We start from the raw sequence: 21,757 nt of genomic DNA, 5'->3' as shown, positions 1-21,757 counted from the left end.
TTATCATATCTGGCCAGGGAAAAACAAAACATAATTCAGAAGAATAACCTAAAGGATTTTCCTTCAAGAGCATACTTTTAGGGTGTCTAGATACAGAGGATTACTGTAATTTTGAATTAAAAAAGAAAAGCCAAATTCTATTCACTTTCATGGAAAGTTTAAGATCTTCAAGCCAAAAGCTGATCTTCTATCAATAGGTCATTTAAGAAAAATATTTAGAAAAACTCTGCACAGAGACCATTTGTTTTGCACACTGAACACAAGCACAAATTTGCTTTCTTACCTTTAGTTTTCTTCTTGCATTGAATTTCTTCAAGCAATCTACAGTCTCTTGTCTGTGCATCATAGAGGCAACAGTAGAACGTTGCTGAGAAGAAGAAAATAATTATTTGAAGACACCCAGCCAGCAGTTTAGCCACTCTACAACTCGACAACTCACATATTACAACCCATGGTCCCCAACTTGGGCCTTTAATTTCTGCCTTGTCTGACTATTCCATCGTGCTCCTTTTACTCAGCCTTTTTTGTGTGTCAAGTCCACTTGAGAAGTCTTGGTGTGGAATATACTGAGAACAGGAGAAAAGTCCTAGATGCAGGAACAGCCAGGCAGCCTCTGCTACTTTCAAATTGACTTTTCATAAGTCCCTTAATTCCCTGCCTGCACATTTCATGCTTATCTGAATGATTTCAGGGAAAGGAAGATGTAAAGCATTATCTAATTCAAAGTTACTTTGCTGCACTTTGAGAATTTAAAATAACACTCTAATTTTCACAGAGAACGTTCTGCACAACACAGTCAAGGCAAAGGAGGTAAATTTGCAAAAATCTCTACCCCAAGCTGAGAGCTCTATAAATACAGACCACTATTGATCCTATCTGTATAATTATAATTTTACAATTTATAGTTACACAGCTGCATGAACAAGAACAGAAGTTATCCTCTGAACACATTCGCTACACGCTGAAGCAAACCATAAACTGATTTGTCTGCCCAGTGATTGTGTTGAAGCTGTGGAAATTACTTACACAGATCCATGGATGCTTTAGTGCTTCTGATGCTGTGATACGTTTTGCTGGGTTGATGGTGAGCATTTTATTGATAAGGTCTTTTGCTTCAGGAGTCACCGTGTCCCATTCTGGGGAGGGGAACTTCAGAAAAAAATACACATATGTATATTGTCAAGTACAACCTTTACACAATTTTACCTAAGGATCCACCTCTGGATTCAAATAAGAGCTTAAAAATTATAAAGCTCTGCCTTTACCTCATCATCATTTACAAACTACCTAAATCTTGTCTGTTTAACAAAATATGGTTAGATGATGTTGCAGAATTCATATGCCACCATCTCATCAGTTCTTAACTTCTCCCTCTAGGGAAATCCCACACAGAGGAACAATTACAAACAACTGAATAGACAGAGTACAGTACATACATCATAAGCACCAGCCTTGATCTGCTGGTAAAGCCTGTGCTGGTCTTCATCCCAGAAGGGAGGGTATCCCACCAGGAGGATGTACAGAATGACTCCTGCAGAAAATTCACACCAGTGTTAAGGGCTTTCAAGGAACAAATTCCAGAAATTAATTTTGCACCTAACAACCATGTAAAACAAAAGGCTCATGAGTATCATCCCAGCCACTGGGATGGGAGAAATACTGCCTCTTCAGACTGGGGAAAACATAGAAGTGGGGCTGCCAAGTTAACCTCTTATGGAAAACAGAGGCAATGATGAGCATGTGACATCATCAAATCAGGAACACTGGAAATGTTTATCTAGCCAGAGATATAATATACCATGATTCTGGATGTTCTAGGAAAACACATGTTTTTACTTATGGTTTTATCATGACTTATACTGGTGTCTGAAAGATTGTCTTATAACTATTCTTATGCAAAGCAAATTTGGGAATCTGAAATTTCTCTGTATTTGGTCAATAAGAAATTGAAAAAAACACCTACTAATCTGCCAGAGACAATTCCCTCTGACTGAAGAAAAGTGTTTTCATAGATACAACCACATACTAACTGTGAGTAGAAGTGAAATAATGAAACCAGCCCCTGTTCTCAGCTGGGGAGCTGCCACTTGCCAGTGCCTCAGAACACAGTTTTGAGAACTGGATGATAAAGCAATTGCTCTGTCCTCCAGCTCAGAAAACATTTAATTTTGTGGTTTATCCCTGCAGATGGGGTTTATTGGTCAGACTGAATTTTAGGCTCCTTGTGAACCAAAACTAAACGTCCAGCTCACAGTATCAACTGGTGTGTTTACCTAATGAGACATCATACACCTGCAGCTATTCTTTGAATACTCTTTGAAAGTGTGATGTGTAGACAGGGCCAAGAATGCCATGATAACAGAACTTAGTAAATAATTTCTTAAAAAAGAAGCTTGTAGGGTAACAAAAAAATCCAATGACCTCTACTAGAAATTAATACTGGATTTTATTAAATACCTACTTTCTGATGCACAATATAATGTACCCTGGATATAATTTCTCACCCTTAAGACACTTTACAGTGGACTGAATATGACTTTCAGAACAACCTACCACATGCCCACATATCCACAGGTTTTCCATAAGGATCTTTTCGTAACACTTCTGGAGAAAGGTATCCTGGAGTACCAGCAAAGCCTGTCAAAAGGCAAAGCAACTGTGGTCAAAACCTGTACGTCTCTGCAAAAAGCAAGTGATTCTCATCTCAGCCCACAAGACCCAGGACAACATGTGCCAAGCCATGGACATGAACTGCTGCCCTTGCCCGTTTGTTTTTCATGGCACATGACCTAGAGGTGATGCTGACATTATGGGGGACCAACTAACAAAGCAGAGGGGCAGCTACTGTATCCTACATACAAGGAGCTATATATTGCACAAAATTAGAGCTACATCTAATACAATCTTTGCACTGCAGAAATCATTTCTGCCAAGTCATTCCACTTCTGGAAACCTCTTAACAAAAGTTTACAGGAAGCATCTCTGAAGCAATCTGGCCTTTAAAATTTATATGTTCTTCATCCTTTATTCATTACCAGCAGTGCAGCTTCTCTGAGCAGAACTGCAAAAAGTAGGTAGAAATATTACTTTTCTTAGGACACTGTAACAGATGAAAACTTAATGACCACTAACAGTCTGCACCATTTTAGTGAGCATGTCTGCTCTTTCAGGCATCTTGGCCCAAAATAAATGCTTGGGAATTCCTGAGAGGTGAGAATTTGGTGGCTTTCATGAAGGACCATATGCCATTTGTGCAATACCACCCTGGATTCCACAAAACTCATGAGAGATGGTGATGACATGTAAAGTGTACAGCTACAGAAAAAAAAGAAGCATTTGCCCTGCAGTCACCAATTACTTGGGAGTGGGAGGAGGAAAAGAAGAAACACGTTCTGTAAATTCTACTGAGAAAAGAGCTAAAACACGGTCATGAAAAATAAGCTTGTTTTTTGCAGGCTCCTGATATGGAAGCTATGAATTGTTAAGGAGTACTATCACACAGGAAACACATCTTAAGCTCCTTAGAGAAGCTGAAAAATAGATGTTCTAAGTGGCTTTAAATAGAGTGCTCTTTCATATCTCTCCTTGGGTGCAGTGCTCATTTTGAAGGGAAAGCAAAGTAGTCTTGACTTTAAAACTTACCACAGCTCAATGAACATTACTATGCAAGACTTGAAAATAAACTTTAAAGCAAAAATAAGTATAGTACTTAGCTAACATTATCTCTCAATGAAGAAACAAAATAGATCTAAACTGAAATAATTGGTACAGTTTTAGTACAGAGATCCACAGAATGGTTTGGATTGAAAGGATCTTGAACATCATCTTGTTCCACCCCCTGCCATGGGCAGGGACACCTTTCACTAGTCCAGGTTTCTCCAAACCCTGTCCTTGGCCTTGGACACTTGAAGGGATGGGGCAGCCACAGCTTCTCTGGACAACCAGTGCCAGGGCCTCACCAGCCTCACAGGGAACAGTTTTTTCCTATTATTTGATCTAAACCAACTCTCTTTCAGTTTGAAGTGGTTCCTTCTTGTCCTGTCTCTACATGCTCTAGTAAAATAGTCTCTCCCAGTATTCTGAGTGGTTTAAAGCAGCACACACAGAAGGGTACACAGCCCTGATTTAAGTTAAAAAAAACCAAACACAAGGAAGTAGGCAACTGTCATTTATCAGGTTATTTTGTAACTGCTCAGAAGGACCCCCAAACAAATGTGTACTTTTCAGAAAAGTCTTGCTGCTTGTAGTAACTGCGTTAGCTAAAGCAAATTGCAAAGCTGGAAACTGTGACTGTGCAGTGCCCAGAAGAGATTGCAACACCCTGTACTCCTAAACTTGTATGATTTCTCCAAGCATCCAGAGGAGCAAGGCAAAATCCCTGCTTGGTTGAGCTCAACCTGCCTGCCACCTCCCCAGTACATCAAGCACCTGCTAAGAGGGTGGCAGTTTTCAACTAAACCCTATAAGGCTTTCTACAAATAGGCAAAGAAGAAGTTTGTTTTGCAAACATGCAAACCAGGAAAGTATTCTGTTGTATTCAGACACAGAGTTCAAGCCAGCTTCCTGCTGAGGCACAGCCATGGTTCAAGCAGAAAAGAGACCACCACACCAGAGGACTACACCAGAATAAAGGGAAAAAAGAAAGAAAAAAGAAAGAAGAGCATACTGATGCAGAGCTATAATTAGAATCAGAGCATGCCATGAGTCACTAAGTGCTGCAGAATCCAGTAGAAAGCAGAAAAGTCTTGTGAAAGAAAGTGAGAAAAAGTTCAAAATGCCCAGTCCAGTGGAGTTCATGTTCTGCTCTGCTAATGCAGTCCTAAAGCTGAAGGCAGGCACTCAGACCACTCTGGACACGTTCTGCAGAGAAAGTTCCAAAAAAGGTACAGAACCCACTTATCTTATTGAGTGCCACAGGTTTTTTTTAAAAAAAAAGGAGCTACTTGTAGTACTTTAGGCTACTTGTTTTTCATTACCTTGTTAACTCCTCCTTACATGTATATTTTCAAGACATTCTGCTCCCTTCTCCCAAATCATTATGACGCTATGAGTCTAAACCAAGCATTTTACAAGAACCAAATGACAAGATTTTCCAGGGCATTGCAATCTCCTCTGCATCACCTGCAGGTACACTGTGTACAGAAAATATTCCTTAAGTCAACTTCAATCTGCTGATGTTTTCTTGAGATGCTTCCTGTTGCTTTCGTCATTGTAACAAACCACTTGTGTTTTGCCTTGTTTCTATTCCACTCCTTTTGTACTGGTCTGTTTGTTGATGTGCGAGAGCAATCTCCTCTGTCTTTTGTGGATTACTGAAATCCATTTATAAAAAGGCTGGATTTAAAACAACAGGCTGGCTTATAAAGCTTCCAGCATATGTCCAATGGCACTGCTTGTGCATCTACATGTACTTTTAGCTGTGAACACTCAACTTCCCAACTCACTGCCCAGAAGAACCTTTCTGCTTCTGTTCCAAGCCTACAACCACTTTGTTCCATTTCAAACTGCACTTTCTAGCTACTCTCAGGGAGAACAGACAGCTGCTATAAATATTTTATTCTGTATGTTTTTCCACCTGGGATTTATAATAAATTTTTCCCCATGCTTCACATCTGTTCAAAGAAGGTGGTACGTGAGCCACGTGCATCACAATTGTACGTGCATTATTGTTTAAAATTACCAGTATTAAACATTTGCCACACTCTCCTTGAGGCATCTATTAACTGTAACAAGTAATCTGTAATTAGTGTCTGCCTACAGCCTCAGGTGCTCAATCCCTCCTATTTCCCCTTTCATTGAAGTCACATTCCAAAGTGCTTCAGAATCAATTTTTCAGGTGTTGCCAGCTGGCAGAGACCTGTTCAGACAACATGTTCTGATGACTGGGCGGGTACACTCAGCAGTATTACCCTACTGCCTTATTCATGTTACCTGAGGGGAAACCACCAGTCTCCCTCCCAGGTTCTACACCCGTATTTTCTGCCTTTAGTTACTCAGCAGAAAGTGGGAGAAAAGGGGTTGTGTGCACCTCAGTGAAATTTACAGGCTGATGGAAGGTAGCACAAGCTAGGAATCAGGAAACCCAGGTTTTCCAGGGTCAAAGAGTCACAGAGCTGCATGTTTCACTCTGGGGTGAGAGTGGGGCAGTTGGGGAAGCTGAACCACTATGCTGAATAATGGTGAGGTAAAAATGGTATTTACTTACCAAACCAAGCCTGTTGTTCTCCCTGGACTTCTATAGCCAATCCAAAGTCTGCCAGTTTGACTGCTGCTCCCTTGGATTTGCTAGCTAGAAGTAAGTTCTCAGGCTTTATTCAGAGAGAGAAAACAATTGAAACAAAAAGATAAGTAAATACATCTTAGACAGTACTCTGGAAAAGAACAAATATTTAGAGGAGTGAAAAAGACAAGAAACCCAGGAGTTTTTTCCATGAAATTGCAAAACTTGCACTTCCCATTCCTATCTGGAAAGAACCACCAGGCCTGTAACCAGCCTTCACGAGTTCTTAGCAAGACTGAGGACAGTGTGAAGAAGAAAGCCAGAGTGGGAATATGGAGCTGTGACACCTGCTGGTGTGACAAGGCAGGTCAGAGATTCCCAAGAGCTCATTACTGGAAAAATGGAGCAGCAGACTCCCAAAGGACAGGGACTCATTGATGACTAGTCTAGCCCATGGAGTTTGCAGGATCAGGCATCTAGAACTGTCAAACAGAATGTTTTGCATGACATCCCAACAATAACAGCCCTGTGATTGTATTTAGAGGGCAGGTGTATTTACATTGCAGATCTTTCAGCAAAACCAGCACACCCACGTTTGAGCCTGCAGAGAACCTTCACAAATAACCACGTCAGTTAGTGAAAGTTCCCACCTTGCTTTTGTTTTGTAGGGTATGTTGGTCACATCTGAAACGAAATGCTATGGTACACTTACACAATTAAAGGTAAAGGATTTGAACACAACCATTGTGTTCATTCTACTATTCATAATGGATCCTTTTAACTCCAGTTAGCAAATACATCACATGTAAATTGCCCAAAGACAACTTTATTGTATGAATGTTTGCTTAAAAAATACAACTAAAAAAGTACTGTAGAAATCAACAGATTATTTCAGAGAACTGTGATCCTCAATCACTGATGTGATTTTTTTGCCACATCTGTCTTTCCAATCCCCATGGTTTTTAACGAAGGTTTTGTTCTACATTTACAGAACAACAAAACCTCACTTTCACAGGTATTGCTGTGACTCCTCAGAAGAAATTTCTGCAGTGGTCTGTGACAAGGGACTTCACTATAGCCAGGCTGGTGCTGGGGCCCCAATCCTGCAAACTCCTCAATGCGTATTCCAGGTTCAACCCAGGAGCAATCGTATCACTTCCAAGGGACTATTTATGTGATGGCAGTTAATCCCCTGCATGTACTGAGGCTGGAAATAATTAAGATCATAAGCCTCTTTCAGCAAAGCCTATCTTTAATACATGTCAGGTATCCAGCAAAATATGCTTGAGCCAAAGTAAGACCTCAGTCACAGTGATACTTCTATTAATTAACAACACAACGGGCCCTGACAAACTCTTTAGTCTAAAGGTGGTTTTTTCCCCTCTCACCAAAGGAACATTTTCTCAGCCATTTACCAACACTATTCTCTCACTCATCCCTTTGTTGCTATGTCATAGACTAGAAAATATTTAAAAAATTTCATCAATAGTTACTTGATGAATTTTCTATTTTCACAATTTTAAAAATTGGGATGGAGAGCCCTCAGAAAAAAAGACAATCTTTACATTCACTTAAATTGTCAGTAACCACTCCAACTACATTCTGTGAAAGACTGAGTGCATAGCTGAGGACTCTTCTCCAGTTTAATCAATGCAATGTCACACTGCTTGCCATTTAACAACACTAATTTCAACACACGGTCACATAGTTCTGCAAGGCTTCCTCTCAGAGCGAGAGAGGTTCACAGTAATTGATTCCTGGAATGCTGTTCTTGTATAAACCTCTTAAAGCAATGGATGATCCTATTTGGTTGTGACCTTCAGGCAAGCCAAAAGCAGCGAAAAGCCTCATCCTTTTGGAAGAAATACAAGCACTACCCCACGGCGGACATACCGCTCCCCCAAAAAGTGACTTTGTTCAAAACACTAGTTTTGTGTTTTCTGATGCTGGTTTGGTTTTTTGCTGGCTTTTTATGTTTTCCTCTTGGGATTGTTTTTTTATTTTGTTGCATGTCTCTTCTCTGCAGAAGTACCACTTTAACAGATGAGTATGTTCCACCAGGATTCCTGACTTACTCCCATGCCAAAGACAACAGCCTTTTGGGCCACGCCAAGTGGGACTGTGTGCTTAACCGACATGCAGCAGCCGTTTGAGGCTGGCCAGAGGCACGTGGGTGATTACCATGCATTAACTGGGAATGAGTGCAATTACTTGGGAAACATTAATGGCACTGTGCAGGACTCGCTCCCGGATTCGGTGGTGTCACCTTGGCCTGGCGATGGGCGGCAGCCAAGCATGCACAATGGCACTTGGTAACTGCTAAAATTACTTACAAATCAATTAACATGATTTATGCCATGCTTTTCCAAAGGCCTTTAATCCTTAAGATAGCAAGTATTTAAGGCTCTGTGTATTTTTCCTTGAATACACCTCTAAAGCAGCCTCTCTTTGGTGGAAGGTAAGAGGGTCTTAACCACAAAATCACAGAAGTTTCACAAAAGCAGGAAGGCTACGGCCTGACAAGAACTGGAATTCCTACCTGGAAGTGCATTTTTACTAGCTGGTAAAGCTAAGTTCATTTTTTTCTGGTTCTAGGATCCACCACCATTCTGACTTCGGCCAGTGATTACAAACAGAGCAGCAACAAGCACTTCTGCAGGTCATAAGAGGCTGCAAAAGCTCCTCTCTGTTTGCTACTGAATCAGACTACAAGGAAAGTTAAATAAAACAGCATCATCCAAAATCTCCCCACCCCCAAGCATGCCATCATGTTGTGGACTGTGTGACTGGAAAAAAATCCATCAAGTTTTGCAATTTAAGGATCCATGGCAGCCCATAAGCGCCTTCCCCATCTTGCTGTTCTGATCCTGACATCTTTTCAGCACATGGTATTCTGCTTGGATTTCACCAGTCTTTCATTTAATTCTTTGGGTTTTTTGGCTTTTGCCACAAAGCTGTAACTGAAGAAGGATGGTTTTCTGCTTCCTCAAGTTTTCACTTTCCCAAATGAAACTGGGCACTACAGCTTGGCAGAATCACTTTTTCTCACACTGTTTTTTCGATTCATCCTGGATTTGCCAGAATAAGAAATCCACACGTGGTCTGGAGCAGGCAACAGCTGGATTTAATGCGTTCCCAAAGCAAAAGTTGTTTTGTGTTAACGTATGACAAGTAATAGAAAGCATGCCTTATTCCAACAGCTTGCATAGCTACAGTCCTGGCTTTTTAAACTCCTTTTGATGCTAGAAGCATAGGACTGCATGTACAGTGTGCACAGGAACCACTGAAGCAGCTGGACAAATTTGACATCGTTCCCTTTAAACTCATTCCACGTTACCCAGCTGCCATGCAAGATTTAGTTGGGACAGAGATTTGTCAGTCTCCTGTTGTACAAATGTGATAAAGGAAAATCCAGAAGTGCAAAATGAGTAAAAAATTTGGGGTCTGCATCTTGGAAACTCGTCCTGCTCTCTGAGCTTTTGGGGCAAAACCCCTTTGTGTTCCCTTAAGACAACAACATGGACCTTATAAAGTCAGACAAGAACAGTTTGTTTGGGAATGAAAGTTGCCAAGAAAGGTGACAGCATTCTGATTCCAACATTATTATTCATTATAACCACTAGAAACTCTTATCCTAGGAGGAAATTTCTGCTCCTCAGAACTCATTCAGAAAAAAACCTCAAGCCCAAGAATCCATGCCACAAGGGATTAGCATGTTTTGCTGCCTTAGTGTATGCACCATTTTTTCTCTGCCTCACGAAGGATCTGATAGCTCAGATTTCCATTTTATTTCAAACTGAACCATCTTGTTTTCCTCACAGACTGTGAAGCTCAAGTTCCCAAAAGGCAAGCTTACTATGAGTTCTGGGACAGCCTTCTCTCTTGGAGCCTCACAGTAAAAGAAAATTATCTAGACTTCCTTCTTTCCTTGCCAACATAGCTTAAAGGCAGAGAGCATTCCTCCAGTAGATGCCTCCAGCCATTTGGATACGTACACAGTTAAGAAAGAGGAAATGCTCTCCCAGCACAGAGTTTTCTTTGGGAAAGGTTTATATCCCAATGTTAAAGCTCATCTGGAAGGAACTGGACTCCTCAGGTGAGTGTGGTGAGAACACTGTAGAAATTGCTGGTTTTTAAAGATGTTTTGTTGAGCAGCCATCATCTGCAGGAGAGAGGGGTCTGTGTGCCAGTGATCCCAGAGCAGCCGGCCTTCTGTCACTACAAAATGCACAGCATGCAAAGGCTTCTGTGCTTCCCAAAAGCACTGCAGATTCTGCTGATGAGAGATGGGAAGTTGCCCTCATGCCCTGTCCCAAAAGCTCTGGATGACAGAGGAAGACCACGTATTCAACAAATACACACAGCGCTTGAAAAGCACCTCTTGTTCTCCCTGTACTGCCAGGTGCTGGACAGCCAGCCTCGAGCAGATTCCCTCTGGTGAGCACGAGCTTGCTCCCACATGTAGGCGAAGCCAAGTTAAAAACAAACGAACCAAGGGGAAAAACAAAAAGAGGGAAGCATTTACATTTCGGCTGCTGGCGGCCCTGTGGGGCAGGGATGCTGCTCCGGGAGGGCGGCGGGGCAGCAGCACTCACCTTGAGGTCGCGATGGACCACGCCCATCTGATGGCAGTGCAGCACGGCCTCCAGGATCTGCTGAATGCAATGACTGCATGCAAACACCATGGGCGCCCGTTAGTTCCAGCGGCAGGCGGCGGGGCGGCGGCCGAGGGCGCGGCCGGGCGCGGCTGTGCTCCCGGCCCGGCCTGCCCTGCCCGCGCCGCCCCGCTCGGAGCACGACGGCCTCAGGCTCCGCGGGGCGGCCCTCAGAGACAGGCGGAGGGGCGGCTGCCTCGGCTTTGCTCGGAAATCAACACCGACGTCTTTTGTGACGGTGATTTTGAAAAGGAAGGAATTTTGCCACTAATTCGAGGTCGTATTAAAAATTTGCCATCGTCTGGGCTTTTTCCTTCTCGCTTACTCAGAGCCTTCGCAGAGGCATTAGAGAATTGTAGAAATGGTTAGAAATAGCAGCGACCATGGAGGTAGACTCCAAGCCAGGTACTCCAGGTCAATAATTAGCCCCTAGCCGCCTGATTGAGCCGGCAATTAGCGGCACTCGCCTGAGGGCTCGTCACAGCCGAGCGCAGCAGCGCAGTTGAGCCGCGGCGGTCACATCTGCAAGCTGACATACATCACAGGCAGGGGTCACCTCCTGCGCCCGCACAGCCACACACCGACAGCCCCACACACGGCAGCTGGCACAGCGCGGGCACAATCCAGCGCCATGGCAAAAAAAACAGGCTTTGGGCAATCGTTCCCCCTCTTGCCATGATGTATATTAGGCCTGTAGACTTGCAAACTGGAAAGAGGCGTCATGCATTATGGTTGGACCGGCTGTTGGGAGGGTGAATAGGATGGGCAAGGGAACATCGCAGACATCCCACCCTCTGCCCCTACCCAGCGGAAAGAAAACCCCGGAATTCTTATATCCAATTGATGGGCACCAGATACTGACCTTCAGGTCTCTGTGAACTATGCCATTTAGATGACAATGATTAACACTTTCTAGAATCTGCTGTATACAATGACTGCAAAGATACAAGGGCAGAATGGAAGGGAGAACATTTTAAAGGCACATAATCACATTAAATACAAAATAAAATAGAACTTAAAAGAAAAAGTTAAAGAACAAAAACAATTTTACACCTCTTGACAAGTCTTGATTGCTGTTTGAACTGGAACAACAATATTGCTGAGATCGTTCCAGCTCCAACACATCCAAAAAACAAAAAACCAAAACCAAACCAAAAAAGACATTTAGCACGGAACATATGACACGTATGAGACAGAATCATCAGACTGTATTTTCACTCAGCAGTATGGAAGCGTTTTCCAGTTTCCAAAAACTGCCAGGAAAAATAAAGTGGAGGCAGTAAAACAATTAGCGGCATGTTTTGGTTTTCTTAATTTGTGGTGGTGAAGTTAACATTACAACAAGGGCTGGAACAAGAAAATGGTCAGAAATGAGATGATATACAGAAAACAAATGAAACAAAAGAAGTCAAAAGCTAAGGAAAAGCAAAACACTTTTCATTTTGAATTGAACGGTTTCTTTAAAACGATTAGTAGAATAAAGCCAAGTCATTCAAAAAGGTGGCATGCATTTTCATTTAAAATAGTGTCCAGCTCCGGTTTAGTTAGGAGTCATGTGGGGAGTGAAAATCCACATTAAAAAATTAAGACAAATGTTTGAATTTGGTGCTTTCAGTAACTGAACTAGCACCTATTTTCCCATACCCAGGTTTGCAAGTTTTGGCTAGTCCACGATGCCAAAAAGCACAACTAAAATATTAATATTTTAGAGTACTGGAACTTTTTCTGATGGTTTTTTGGCACCACAAGAGCTCAGCATTTTCTTTTAAACATACCGTTGTGGCACAGGCGAGTGATAATAAGTAACACACAGCAGTCAAGATGCTGCTCATCCAAAACCTTTTGACCATGGAATTCAGAAGGAATGGTCATAATCAGTAACTGGAGCCCAAGCCTGAAAACCCTTTCTTAGGCAAGTAGTTCACAACTCACTGCACGGTTTGCCTGAGTACAGACTACTGGCGTGAGCAAGGGCTTGCAGGAGCAGACCAGTGTGACAGTCCTGGGAGAGGCATCCACAGAGAACAGCAACTAGTGCTAGAGGGATACACACATACACACACCAGATATATCTATATATATACACATATATAGATATAAATATACAAAATACAGAGATGCAGCATAACTAGATATTTCACTTATTTGGTCAAATTTTGACTGGAAAAATAAAATGTATATATATATGTTATATATATACATATATATGCACAGCCCCTTCCAATATATCATAATTCTAGAACAAAAGAAATCATCATTGCAATTTTTCCTTTTACTTCCCAACTATCTTAAAAACACACAAGGACAACATATACTGGCCTTTGGCATCAATATTGGAAATTTGCTTCAATCACAGCAGGAAAAAATTATTTGAAAAATTTTTCAACACAGCTCCTCTTGTTCCACCCCAGCTAAACCCTACTGCTGTTTTCTCTTCTACAGGGTGTTTTGCTATGTGCAGTTCTTTATTTAAATGCCTAAAGTATTACTCTTTCTACCATTCCTACAGATGCAGTAAAATCTGGAAGTGGAAGCTTCCTAATATTCAGAGTAACTTCCTGTCTGTTCATTATTATCCTACTACTATTGTAAGGAATACTTAATTCTTTCTGGTCATGTTCCATTGATTTCTAAATGTAAAGGCATAATTTAAAATTGCATGTACTAAATATGTATTGCTGGGGGTGTGTTTGTAAACACACTGAAGCGTAAGGATTCTTTAAATTTACTTAGAGATCAATTTATGTGAAGAGCATGGTGGTAGAACATATTTTCTTTAAAGTAATTGACCACAATGTTTAGGCTTCTTAATTTTATGACAATATTTAAGATTTATTATTGTATGAAAACAAACATGGGATGAGTGGCCCTGATACTTTATGCATGCAAATTATGATAATTGTCAACTAATTATTCAAGTTTTTCAACAAGCACTTGCAGAAAATTGCCAGAGATTTCATATTTGAGCTCAGACTATGAGACACACTGTATAATTGCTTATTGATGAAACACAACAAAAATTTTCTAATTGGAAAAGAAATTAGCACTTCTGGACCAAGAACAAAAAAATCATATTTAATGTAAAATCCTTTTAAGATCAACTTATGCTTCAAACTTTGATTAGCAAATTCAAGAATTCATGGGTGAGACACTTGAACTGTTATGGCCCATTTGCAGAGGAAACAATGGGGAAAATTTTAACAAATTGAGATCCAATTTCAGCTTTTTCAGATCAGAAGACACCAAGACCACTCAAGAGTTCTCCACCACATGGTCATGAGCTCAAACTGACAAACTCCTAATCCTAGTCTCAAAGACTGTACTGGGAAACTGATGCCAAACACCAGGATCTATTTAAGTAACTATCCTAGAATTATCAAAGGCAACATTGGAAAAACAAATTACTTACCTGGCATCTGCTTCACTATAATACTCTCTTGCAACTATATCTTCAAACAATTCACCTCCAGTGACTCTGTTACAGAAAGCAAGATGTGGAAAAAGAGATTTCAGAAGTGAAAATGTGCACCTTAAATTAACTTGACAGGAAGAAGTCAGACAGGAGTAAGTGAAATATTTGTACAGAGATGCAAAAGGTTTTGCAGCAAGGTGCAGGAACTAAAGTGGAAGGTTTGTCCATCCAAATCATTCCATGAATAAAATGGATGTGGTGGAAGTGGAATCATAAATAGCAAATAAAAGCCAAGGGCAGCAGTGATTTGGGCAAGATGCCAGACATCAGTTATGGATGTCAAAAGGAAGGATAAAAAAATAAAAAGAAATAAAACCACAAGGATAAAGGAAATGACCAGCCAGGAAAATTGTGGCTGAAGCTCAGTACAGTTCAGGATAACTTGAAAACAGCAATATTAGGCAAAGGTAAGAAATGCTAAAATACAACAATGCTAAAAAAGGAAAAGGGTCTTTCAGTGTAGATCAAATCACAACAGAGTTGTACCCAGGTGCCAGAGGGGCTGGCTTTTTGTGCTGTGGCTAGAAAGAGCATTACTGAATTGGAAGGGAAGTATCAGTAGAAACAGGGTACCTTAATCAGTTTAACAGCAGATTTTTCCCTAGAAAATTTCCATTTATCTTTGTGGAGAAAGTAGGAACAGCTTAGTTAAAGCACCACTGAAAATAAGTTACATACAAGGGAAGAACTGTATGATCCTGGGGCCAGTAACAGAAATGGCTGTTCATCATTGCATACTCAGGAGCTCATGGTACAACCAATGGTTTAAGGGTAGAAAGTAGTTAAAACACAATAAAACTGTGGTTTTTATCCCAAAGATCACAGTCCAGAATGAGCCCTGAGCAGGATGATGCCACAATCTTGAACTGATCTGGAGTAGGATGACAGCAATGTAAAATCCCTCCCCATATTGTACCAGTTCTGGTCACTCAAACTCAGAAAAGGGAATTGAATGTGCAGCATGAAGAGAAAAATTGCTACCAGGCTAGCCAGTCACTCACTCATGAGATCCCCTCAGAGAAGCAAACCCAGTTTAGCTGGGCAAAACAAAGGTTAGGAGGGATGAAAATCAATACTGAAGACGAGCATTAGCCTGGATCTCCCTGGAGGGGAGTTGTAAGGGATAATATTGGTACAATAATACATGAGCATACAATACCTATGAGCAAATACAGGGATAAAATCAGGAGAAGTTTTCTAGCAATCCTTCTAAGATGAAGATTAATGAGCTTTTCAGTACTTTCATAACACTTGTGAGCCTGTGTCACCAGAGGGGACTCAGAGCACAGGGAGACCCTTCCTGTAACATTTCTCTCCTATGGCACAGGCTGACAGACTGACACAGCTAAATTCAATTCTTCACATATTCAGGTGCTTACATAAATAATTCCTAGATGAAAGGTCAATGTTTGTATTTCATTGCTAGTTATGAATGCCAGTATTAGCACATTACATTTCCATTAAATTCCCAAACGTAAAAGCTTGAGTGCGCAACAAGATACTTCAAGATGCTTAAAAATCTATATTACAGTGAACACAATTAGTATTGAATACAGTTAAGTTTATTAGAATTAAAAAATTCAAGGTGAGAATACTGGCAATGTTCAGAACTGTAACATTCACTTGCAAACTGCTGTGCTAACACTTGGTTGAAGAGCCCAGTTTTCAGCCACATTAAATGATGACAGAAATGCCCTGCTCAACCAGCAGCCCTGCTCCTTTCCGGGAGAAGGCCAGTTCAAGAACTTGATTTTCATTATTTCATTTATATTTGGGTTACACCATCCTTTTTCTGAGTTCATGTCTTACTGACTCTTAACGTAGAGATGTTCAGGCAACAGAATGCTATTTTGTACAAAAGTCTGGAGTAAAATCTAAAGGAGGTAAAGTAGCTCATTGCCTAATTTGTATTCTCTTTTTGCCTTCTACCTTCCAGAGACTGGCTTTGGTTGCTGTAGCACAAAATGTTTGATTGATGCATATTTTGACAGCCTTTCATAACTCCTTTTTGCATATATATTTGTCTGCCACAGTTCTGGTAAAGAGGAATAATTCTCACTTTGTGATGAATGAAAAAACAAAGCATCCTTTGATCTTACTCTTTCCTAAAACACTTACTTTTGATCCAAGCTAAAGAAAGAAAAAAAGAAGCTTCAGTCATCAAAGTGCCTTTCAGTGGAAGAGAATACCAAATTGATGTTTGTTCTTCTCCAGCACGGAGGGTGGAAGGGGATATGAAATCTTACTTGCTGACACTAAACATTTGCTTGGTATTCACAACCATTGTTAAACGATGAAAAGATGAAAGCAGGAACAGAGCAGGTGAATTTCAGTGACAACCAAACAAGCAGTCAGCAGTTCCCACGCTCTGTCACTCTGAAGGATACCTTAGGAACAGCTCTCCCAAAAGAGCAAAATGGTGGCAACACCACTTTGAGAAAAACTGCTGGTTTACAATTGCAGATATAAGAGAATAATTAGAAGAAACACACACCTTAGCACAGACAGCTAAACCAGCCTCTGATGATGATCAGATTGGCGTGGCTCATAGCTTACGTTTACTTCAATTGCCTTGATAAGGGAACTGGGAGGAAGCATCTTAGAGTGGACATAGAATTATTAAATTCATCTGTGGCCTTTCTACTTCTGAAATAGAGGCCCAGGCACTTACCTGAGGCAAACACCATCTTCCCAATTAGGCTATTTTTTTTGTATTTTCTGTTTATTCTACACAGTATGGTCCCTGCACTTAGAATCTAAAAGCAAGGCCAGGATTCTTAACATACCAACTGTTGCATCTCATCAAGTGCATTAAAACGAGAGACACTGAAAATAGAGAATCTCATTGACTTGCACAAGAGAGTTTTCAAGTGCTACAGCTGTTTCCATTCAGATACAGCAATTAATACTGACAGAATTGATTGGATTTGAACTCATCTAACATCATTAAGACTGAAGACAGTCTCATTCGTGCTTAGCAACTGAAATGGTCCAACAGACGCAAATCCTGACTGCAGCTGCCTTAACCAATAGGGAAGGGGAGCAAAAACTTCATGAAGTCCATTATTAAATTCATGAAATTCATTGTTCAATACCCATTTTCCACATGGATTTCCAGAGACTCCCCCCTTCCCATCTGACAGCAGAACTGTTCACCCAAAAGCACGTCCATAACAGAGTACATTCAACACTGTTTCTCCAGATAAAAGCACAGCCTGAGGTATGTAAGTCAAGCAACAGGCTGCAGACATCTCTGTGGCATTTAATCCAAAGAAATTATTGGAAATTCAAACCAGAAAGTAACAATGATTGTTTTTTCCTATCCACAGAAAGGGCAGTCTTCCCCTTCAGTTTCTTACGTGGGATGAAGTCTGAAAGAAATTTCTGAGGAAACAGCCGTACCAAATCCCACACAGTCTGAAAGAAATCATTAAGAAAATGACATGATGGCATGTGTGGGTGGAGTGACAGTGTTACACCACAGTCAGGCTCCTGCTGAATAAAAGCTAAATAAAGCAAAGCAGGTTCTTGGCCTGTGTGCTCAAGAAGTGCATACAGTACTTTTTTATCATGGCAGCTCTTATGTACTTGTCAACAGGGCAGTAACCACATGTTTGTAAAACGTGAAGTTTCACTCATAAATAATACTATGAGCATTAAAGCAATGATTTCATCTGAATGTGAAAAATGAACAGCCATTTCCCAGTAATTTGGCAAAAGTTTCTCAATAATGCAACCTGCTGCTTCTCCAGAAACAACTATCAGTCAGCAAAGTCACTGCCTCTGCCATTTAGACATTTTCTTTTTTTCAAAATAAGTGATTTTTACAAAACCCTCAAACCACACGGCCAAAACATAGAAGTTTTATATAAATGTTTGAGGCTGCTCCTCTGTTTGTCCTGAATGGGAACGGAGCAAGTTCCAGCCAAGGCAGAACACTTCCTGTGGAATCCAGTTTTCTGCCAAGGCAGTATCTTTGGGTTAGGCATTAACATTTTATTGCAGAACATAGGTACCTTGAACATAGGCTTCTATTTGCTCCCTTACTATCAAGAATTAGATACTGTTATCTACAATTCTGAACTTGTTCAAATGTTCGAGTTCACATCACAACCATAACTCCCTGAGATAAGTCTGGCATTATATATTAAATTTAAGGCAGACGTGGACTAACTGCAATTATAGTATGGCACACTTACTCACAGTACCTCAGTATAACAAAAAAAAATTACCACTGTTTTTAAAAGGGATATTGTCCCTAGAACTAAGAATTTTACATGCACTTCTTAGAAATATTCTGCATTAAGAAGCTTTTACCAATTCCACATAGAATTATTTCCTTTGTAGCCCTTAAGGGGAAAAAAAGCAAAACAAACCCCAGTGCATGTTAGAGAACAAATATGTGTGTTGTGCCCTGGAGCCATTTCCAAGCCAACAGTCACAGCACTTACCTGGGACAGGCACAAACCACATACGAGCTTCTGTTGAGCCCAGCTAGGATTTGACTCCTGAATCCCAAATGCCTTCGCTGCAGACAGACTATTTTAATATTTGTGTATTTCTAGTCTGAAATCTAGTGCTGAAGAAGTCTTTAGAGATTTCTTTAAAAAAAGTTAAGTCAGGAAGTAAAGCAGAACGTAACTTGAACACGCTTGTGTGCAGGAAGATTCAGGCTCTAACTTAGCCATGCTGAATGCAAATACTTCTGTTTGTATGCTCAGAAATGAGCTATATTCCATTTCTGGAGAAACAATGTATTCTCATTCTAACCAGCAAAACCACAGGGGGGCCTAAGAAAGCTCTTTGGGTAGGTGGGTGAGTGTGCTGTCTGTTAAAACTGCTCTGGAAAAACTTACAGTTTAAAGAGATAATTTTACTTAAGTAAGTCAGTTTTGCAATACAATCCCTATCATTCAGGTTTGGCCATATCCAAAACCATAAGCAGTAACTTTTCAAGTGAGTGGAAAAGTTTGCCCATGCCAGGGAAGAACGAGGAAATCAGTTTCTCTTTTCAAGTTATGAGCCTGAGACACACAGTTCGTGCTGTCACCATCCCTGCTTCCACTAAAAGGCCTTATCTGGAAAAAACAAGCTCCACACAGGCCCAGTCGTTACATGAACAACTCATGGGATTTAAATTCCTGAAACAAAAGAGAATATCAGCAGGAAACTTCCTTTCTATATGTTGGGCACTTTACATACTGAGTGGTGTCAAAATGAAACATTATAAAGCAGTAAGACATCAATCAGGAATGAAACACTAAAAGAATTGTTCTCTCTCTAAACTCAGGCTTACCTTTTTAATCCAGCACTTGAGATTTTCTGTAGAGAAATTAGTGTTCCAAATGCTTTTTTTATCTTTCCTTTAGACAAGTGGCTTGCAGCAAATATTTTTTTTTCTGAGTCTAACTTTACTTTGTTTTGGCAAGTAGAACATTATTTTTACTTACATACCTACTACACCTTACGTTAAAATCCACTTCACCAATGGGTTTTTACTAGTTTTTATGGAATAAATGGAATCCTGACAGCAACACTTCCAAATGAGTTCTTGCACATGCAAACGACCAACTGCGTTCCTGTCCTTGCAGCTGTTTCCATCTATTTGTCCAGCTCATCACACCAGAACCAGGCATTTATCTCATGAGCTTGCACTTGCATCTCCAAGTTTGAACAGCCCATCCCCAACATGCTAAACAAATGCAAAACAAATACTTACAAGTCAAAGACTAAGTAATGGAATCCTTCTTCTGATATGCTGTCATGGAGCCGCACTATGGAAAGGGGGAAGAAAAGATAAACACCAGTCACCTTTTCCGTGTCTTTGATGGCTGTTGTTGGTTTGGGGAGAAGGGGGGTTATAATTCTGCTGCAGAGCTGGTATTGCATCTCTGCACGTTCTCAGCTGTGGGGTGTGGGGCTTGCTTTTGAATTTCCTACCCTCAGAATTGCCTTTTCCATAACTCTTACTTTCCCAAGGTCATACAACCTTTTTCTCGGCAGTATTACATGCTAGAACTTGTAAATAAAGCAAGATGAGGAAAATCCCCCCACAATTAGTCACACATTTCAGCATTGTTAACCTTCCAGGGTTTGTTAACAATGTCTCACACGTACTGTGAAGAGTTGCAAGGAGAGAAATCTCCTGGCCAGCACAGAGCATGCTAACTAAGCCCCCAGGCCACGTTTCCATACCCCTCTCTGTGTCCAGATCTACAGCTTGCCCTGAAAATGTGCCCATCAGCTGCACAATCTTCCCTTTGAATTTTAAGAATTCACACCACATCATGGTACAACTATGAATTAGTCCTGTGGTTTTCCTTAATTACTTTAAATGAAGTTGCAATTTCCAAAGGTAATACAGGAAGCCTTGTCAGTAGTTTGACCCAAATAATTATCACTTATAGAACCAAATGAAAAAATCAGGGCACCCTAAAAGTGATCTGTGTTCAAAGCTGGGCTGAGCAAGAAAATGTAAAAGAATTTTCAGATCTCCCCAGATGATAACTTTCTGTATTAATCATTTTTGATACAGGACAAATAAACATGACTTTTAAACTTAATAATATTTAGCCCAGAGAAACATCTTGTGTTTACACAATACTGAAGAGAAAACCAGCTCTTGGCTGACTCAGTGTGCAGAACTCATGATGATTCAGGAGAGCCAAGTAGGTCTAAATCAGAGTTTGTGGTTTTGGCTGGTTCTGTATTTCAGATTACTCCATGTTTTTATGAAGGAGCCAGCCAACACTACCCTCCACCCTCCCAAAAAACCTCCCAACATCCCCAAATCAGCTTTCTGTCTGCTTGCATTGAGCTGAGCTTTCAATATCCCCAAATGCCTTGTCTTTAAAGCAAACCAAATGTGGGATGAGACACCACATACCAGCTTAGAGAGCATCTTGACATTTCTAGCTGAGGACTGAGACCCCTAAAACATTTGGCTGTTGGGCACATGGCATTGTACAGCAGCATCAAAGATCCTACTCATGAAAAGGGATTTAGTAAAGCCCCTTGGGTAGGTCACAGATGCTATACAGCCCTAAACCTGTAAAATTTGGAGTGCAGTCGGTCTGCTTTGCATATACATCTACAAAAAAGTTAACAACTCCTTAAGCTTTATACATAGCAAATGATACTTCTTGATAGAAAAATCATTAAATAAGACTAGTAGGAACTCAAAGCATGGCTTTTTCAATCCAGAGCAACATTCTCCTGTCATATCCCTTTTACCAAGAAGGCCAGGACAGTACCACAGAAAGGGGCTTCTTGAGCTTTGGTGTCTGCCTGAAGCAGGAGGTGCCCACGTTTGTCATTCCCTTCTCTAGAACAGGACTTGGTTCCAAGTGCCTGCAGAACCACAGACCTGTCCCTTTGGACTAGAAAGAGGCTGTTGTTTGAGATGATGGA

At 40.8% G+C, this 21,757-nt stretch overlaps 1 protein-coding gene across 19 annotated transcripts in view; it reads right to left on the bottom strand.

Annotated features, from left to right (window-relative positions):
• Positions 1-21,757, bottom strand: part of CAMK2D (calcium/calmodulin dependent protein kinase II delta) — a 121,196-nt gene that overhangs the window by 32,256 nt on the left and 67,183 nt on the right. For all 19 annotated transcript variants that reach the window (XM_041396814.1, XM_041396809.1, XM_041396813.1 and 16 more), the window contains exons 5-12: positions 20,067-20,121; positions 14,285-14,350; positions 11,738-11,810; positions 6,206-6,308; positions 2,554-2,637; positions 1,437-1,531; positions 1,027-1,149; positions 284-367 (exon numbers count right to left, since the gene is read on the bottom strand). In XM_041396814.1, the coding sequence (XP_041252748.1) occupies positions 284-367; positions 1,027-1,149; positions 1,437-1,531; positions 2,554-2,637; positions 6,206-6,308; positions 11,738-11,810; positions 14,285-14,350; positions 20,067-20,121 (683 nt within the window). The remainder of the gene's footprint in view (positions 1-283; positions 368-1,026; positions 1,150-1,436; positions 1,532-2,553; positions 2,638-6,205; positions 6,309-11,737; positions 11,811-14,284; positions 14,351-20,066; positions 20,122-21,757) is intronic.

Source organism: Onychostruthus taczanowskii, unplaced genomic scaffold (assembly GCF_017590055.1).
Source record: "Onychostruthus taczanowskii isolate IOZ18803 unplaced genomic scaffold, ASM1759005v1 scaffold131, whole genome shotgun sequence".
Taxonomy (NCBI): Eukaryota; Metazoa; Chordata; class Aves; order Passeriformes; family Passeridae; genus Onychostruthus; species Onychostruthus taczanowskii.
The sequence above is the reverse complement of the archived record's forward strand: the minus strand, read 5'-3'. Positions and strand labels throughout refer to the sequence as shown.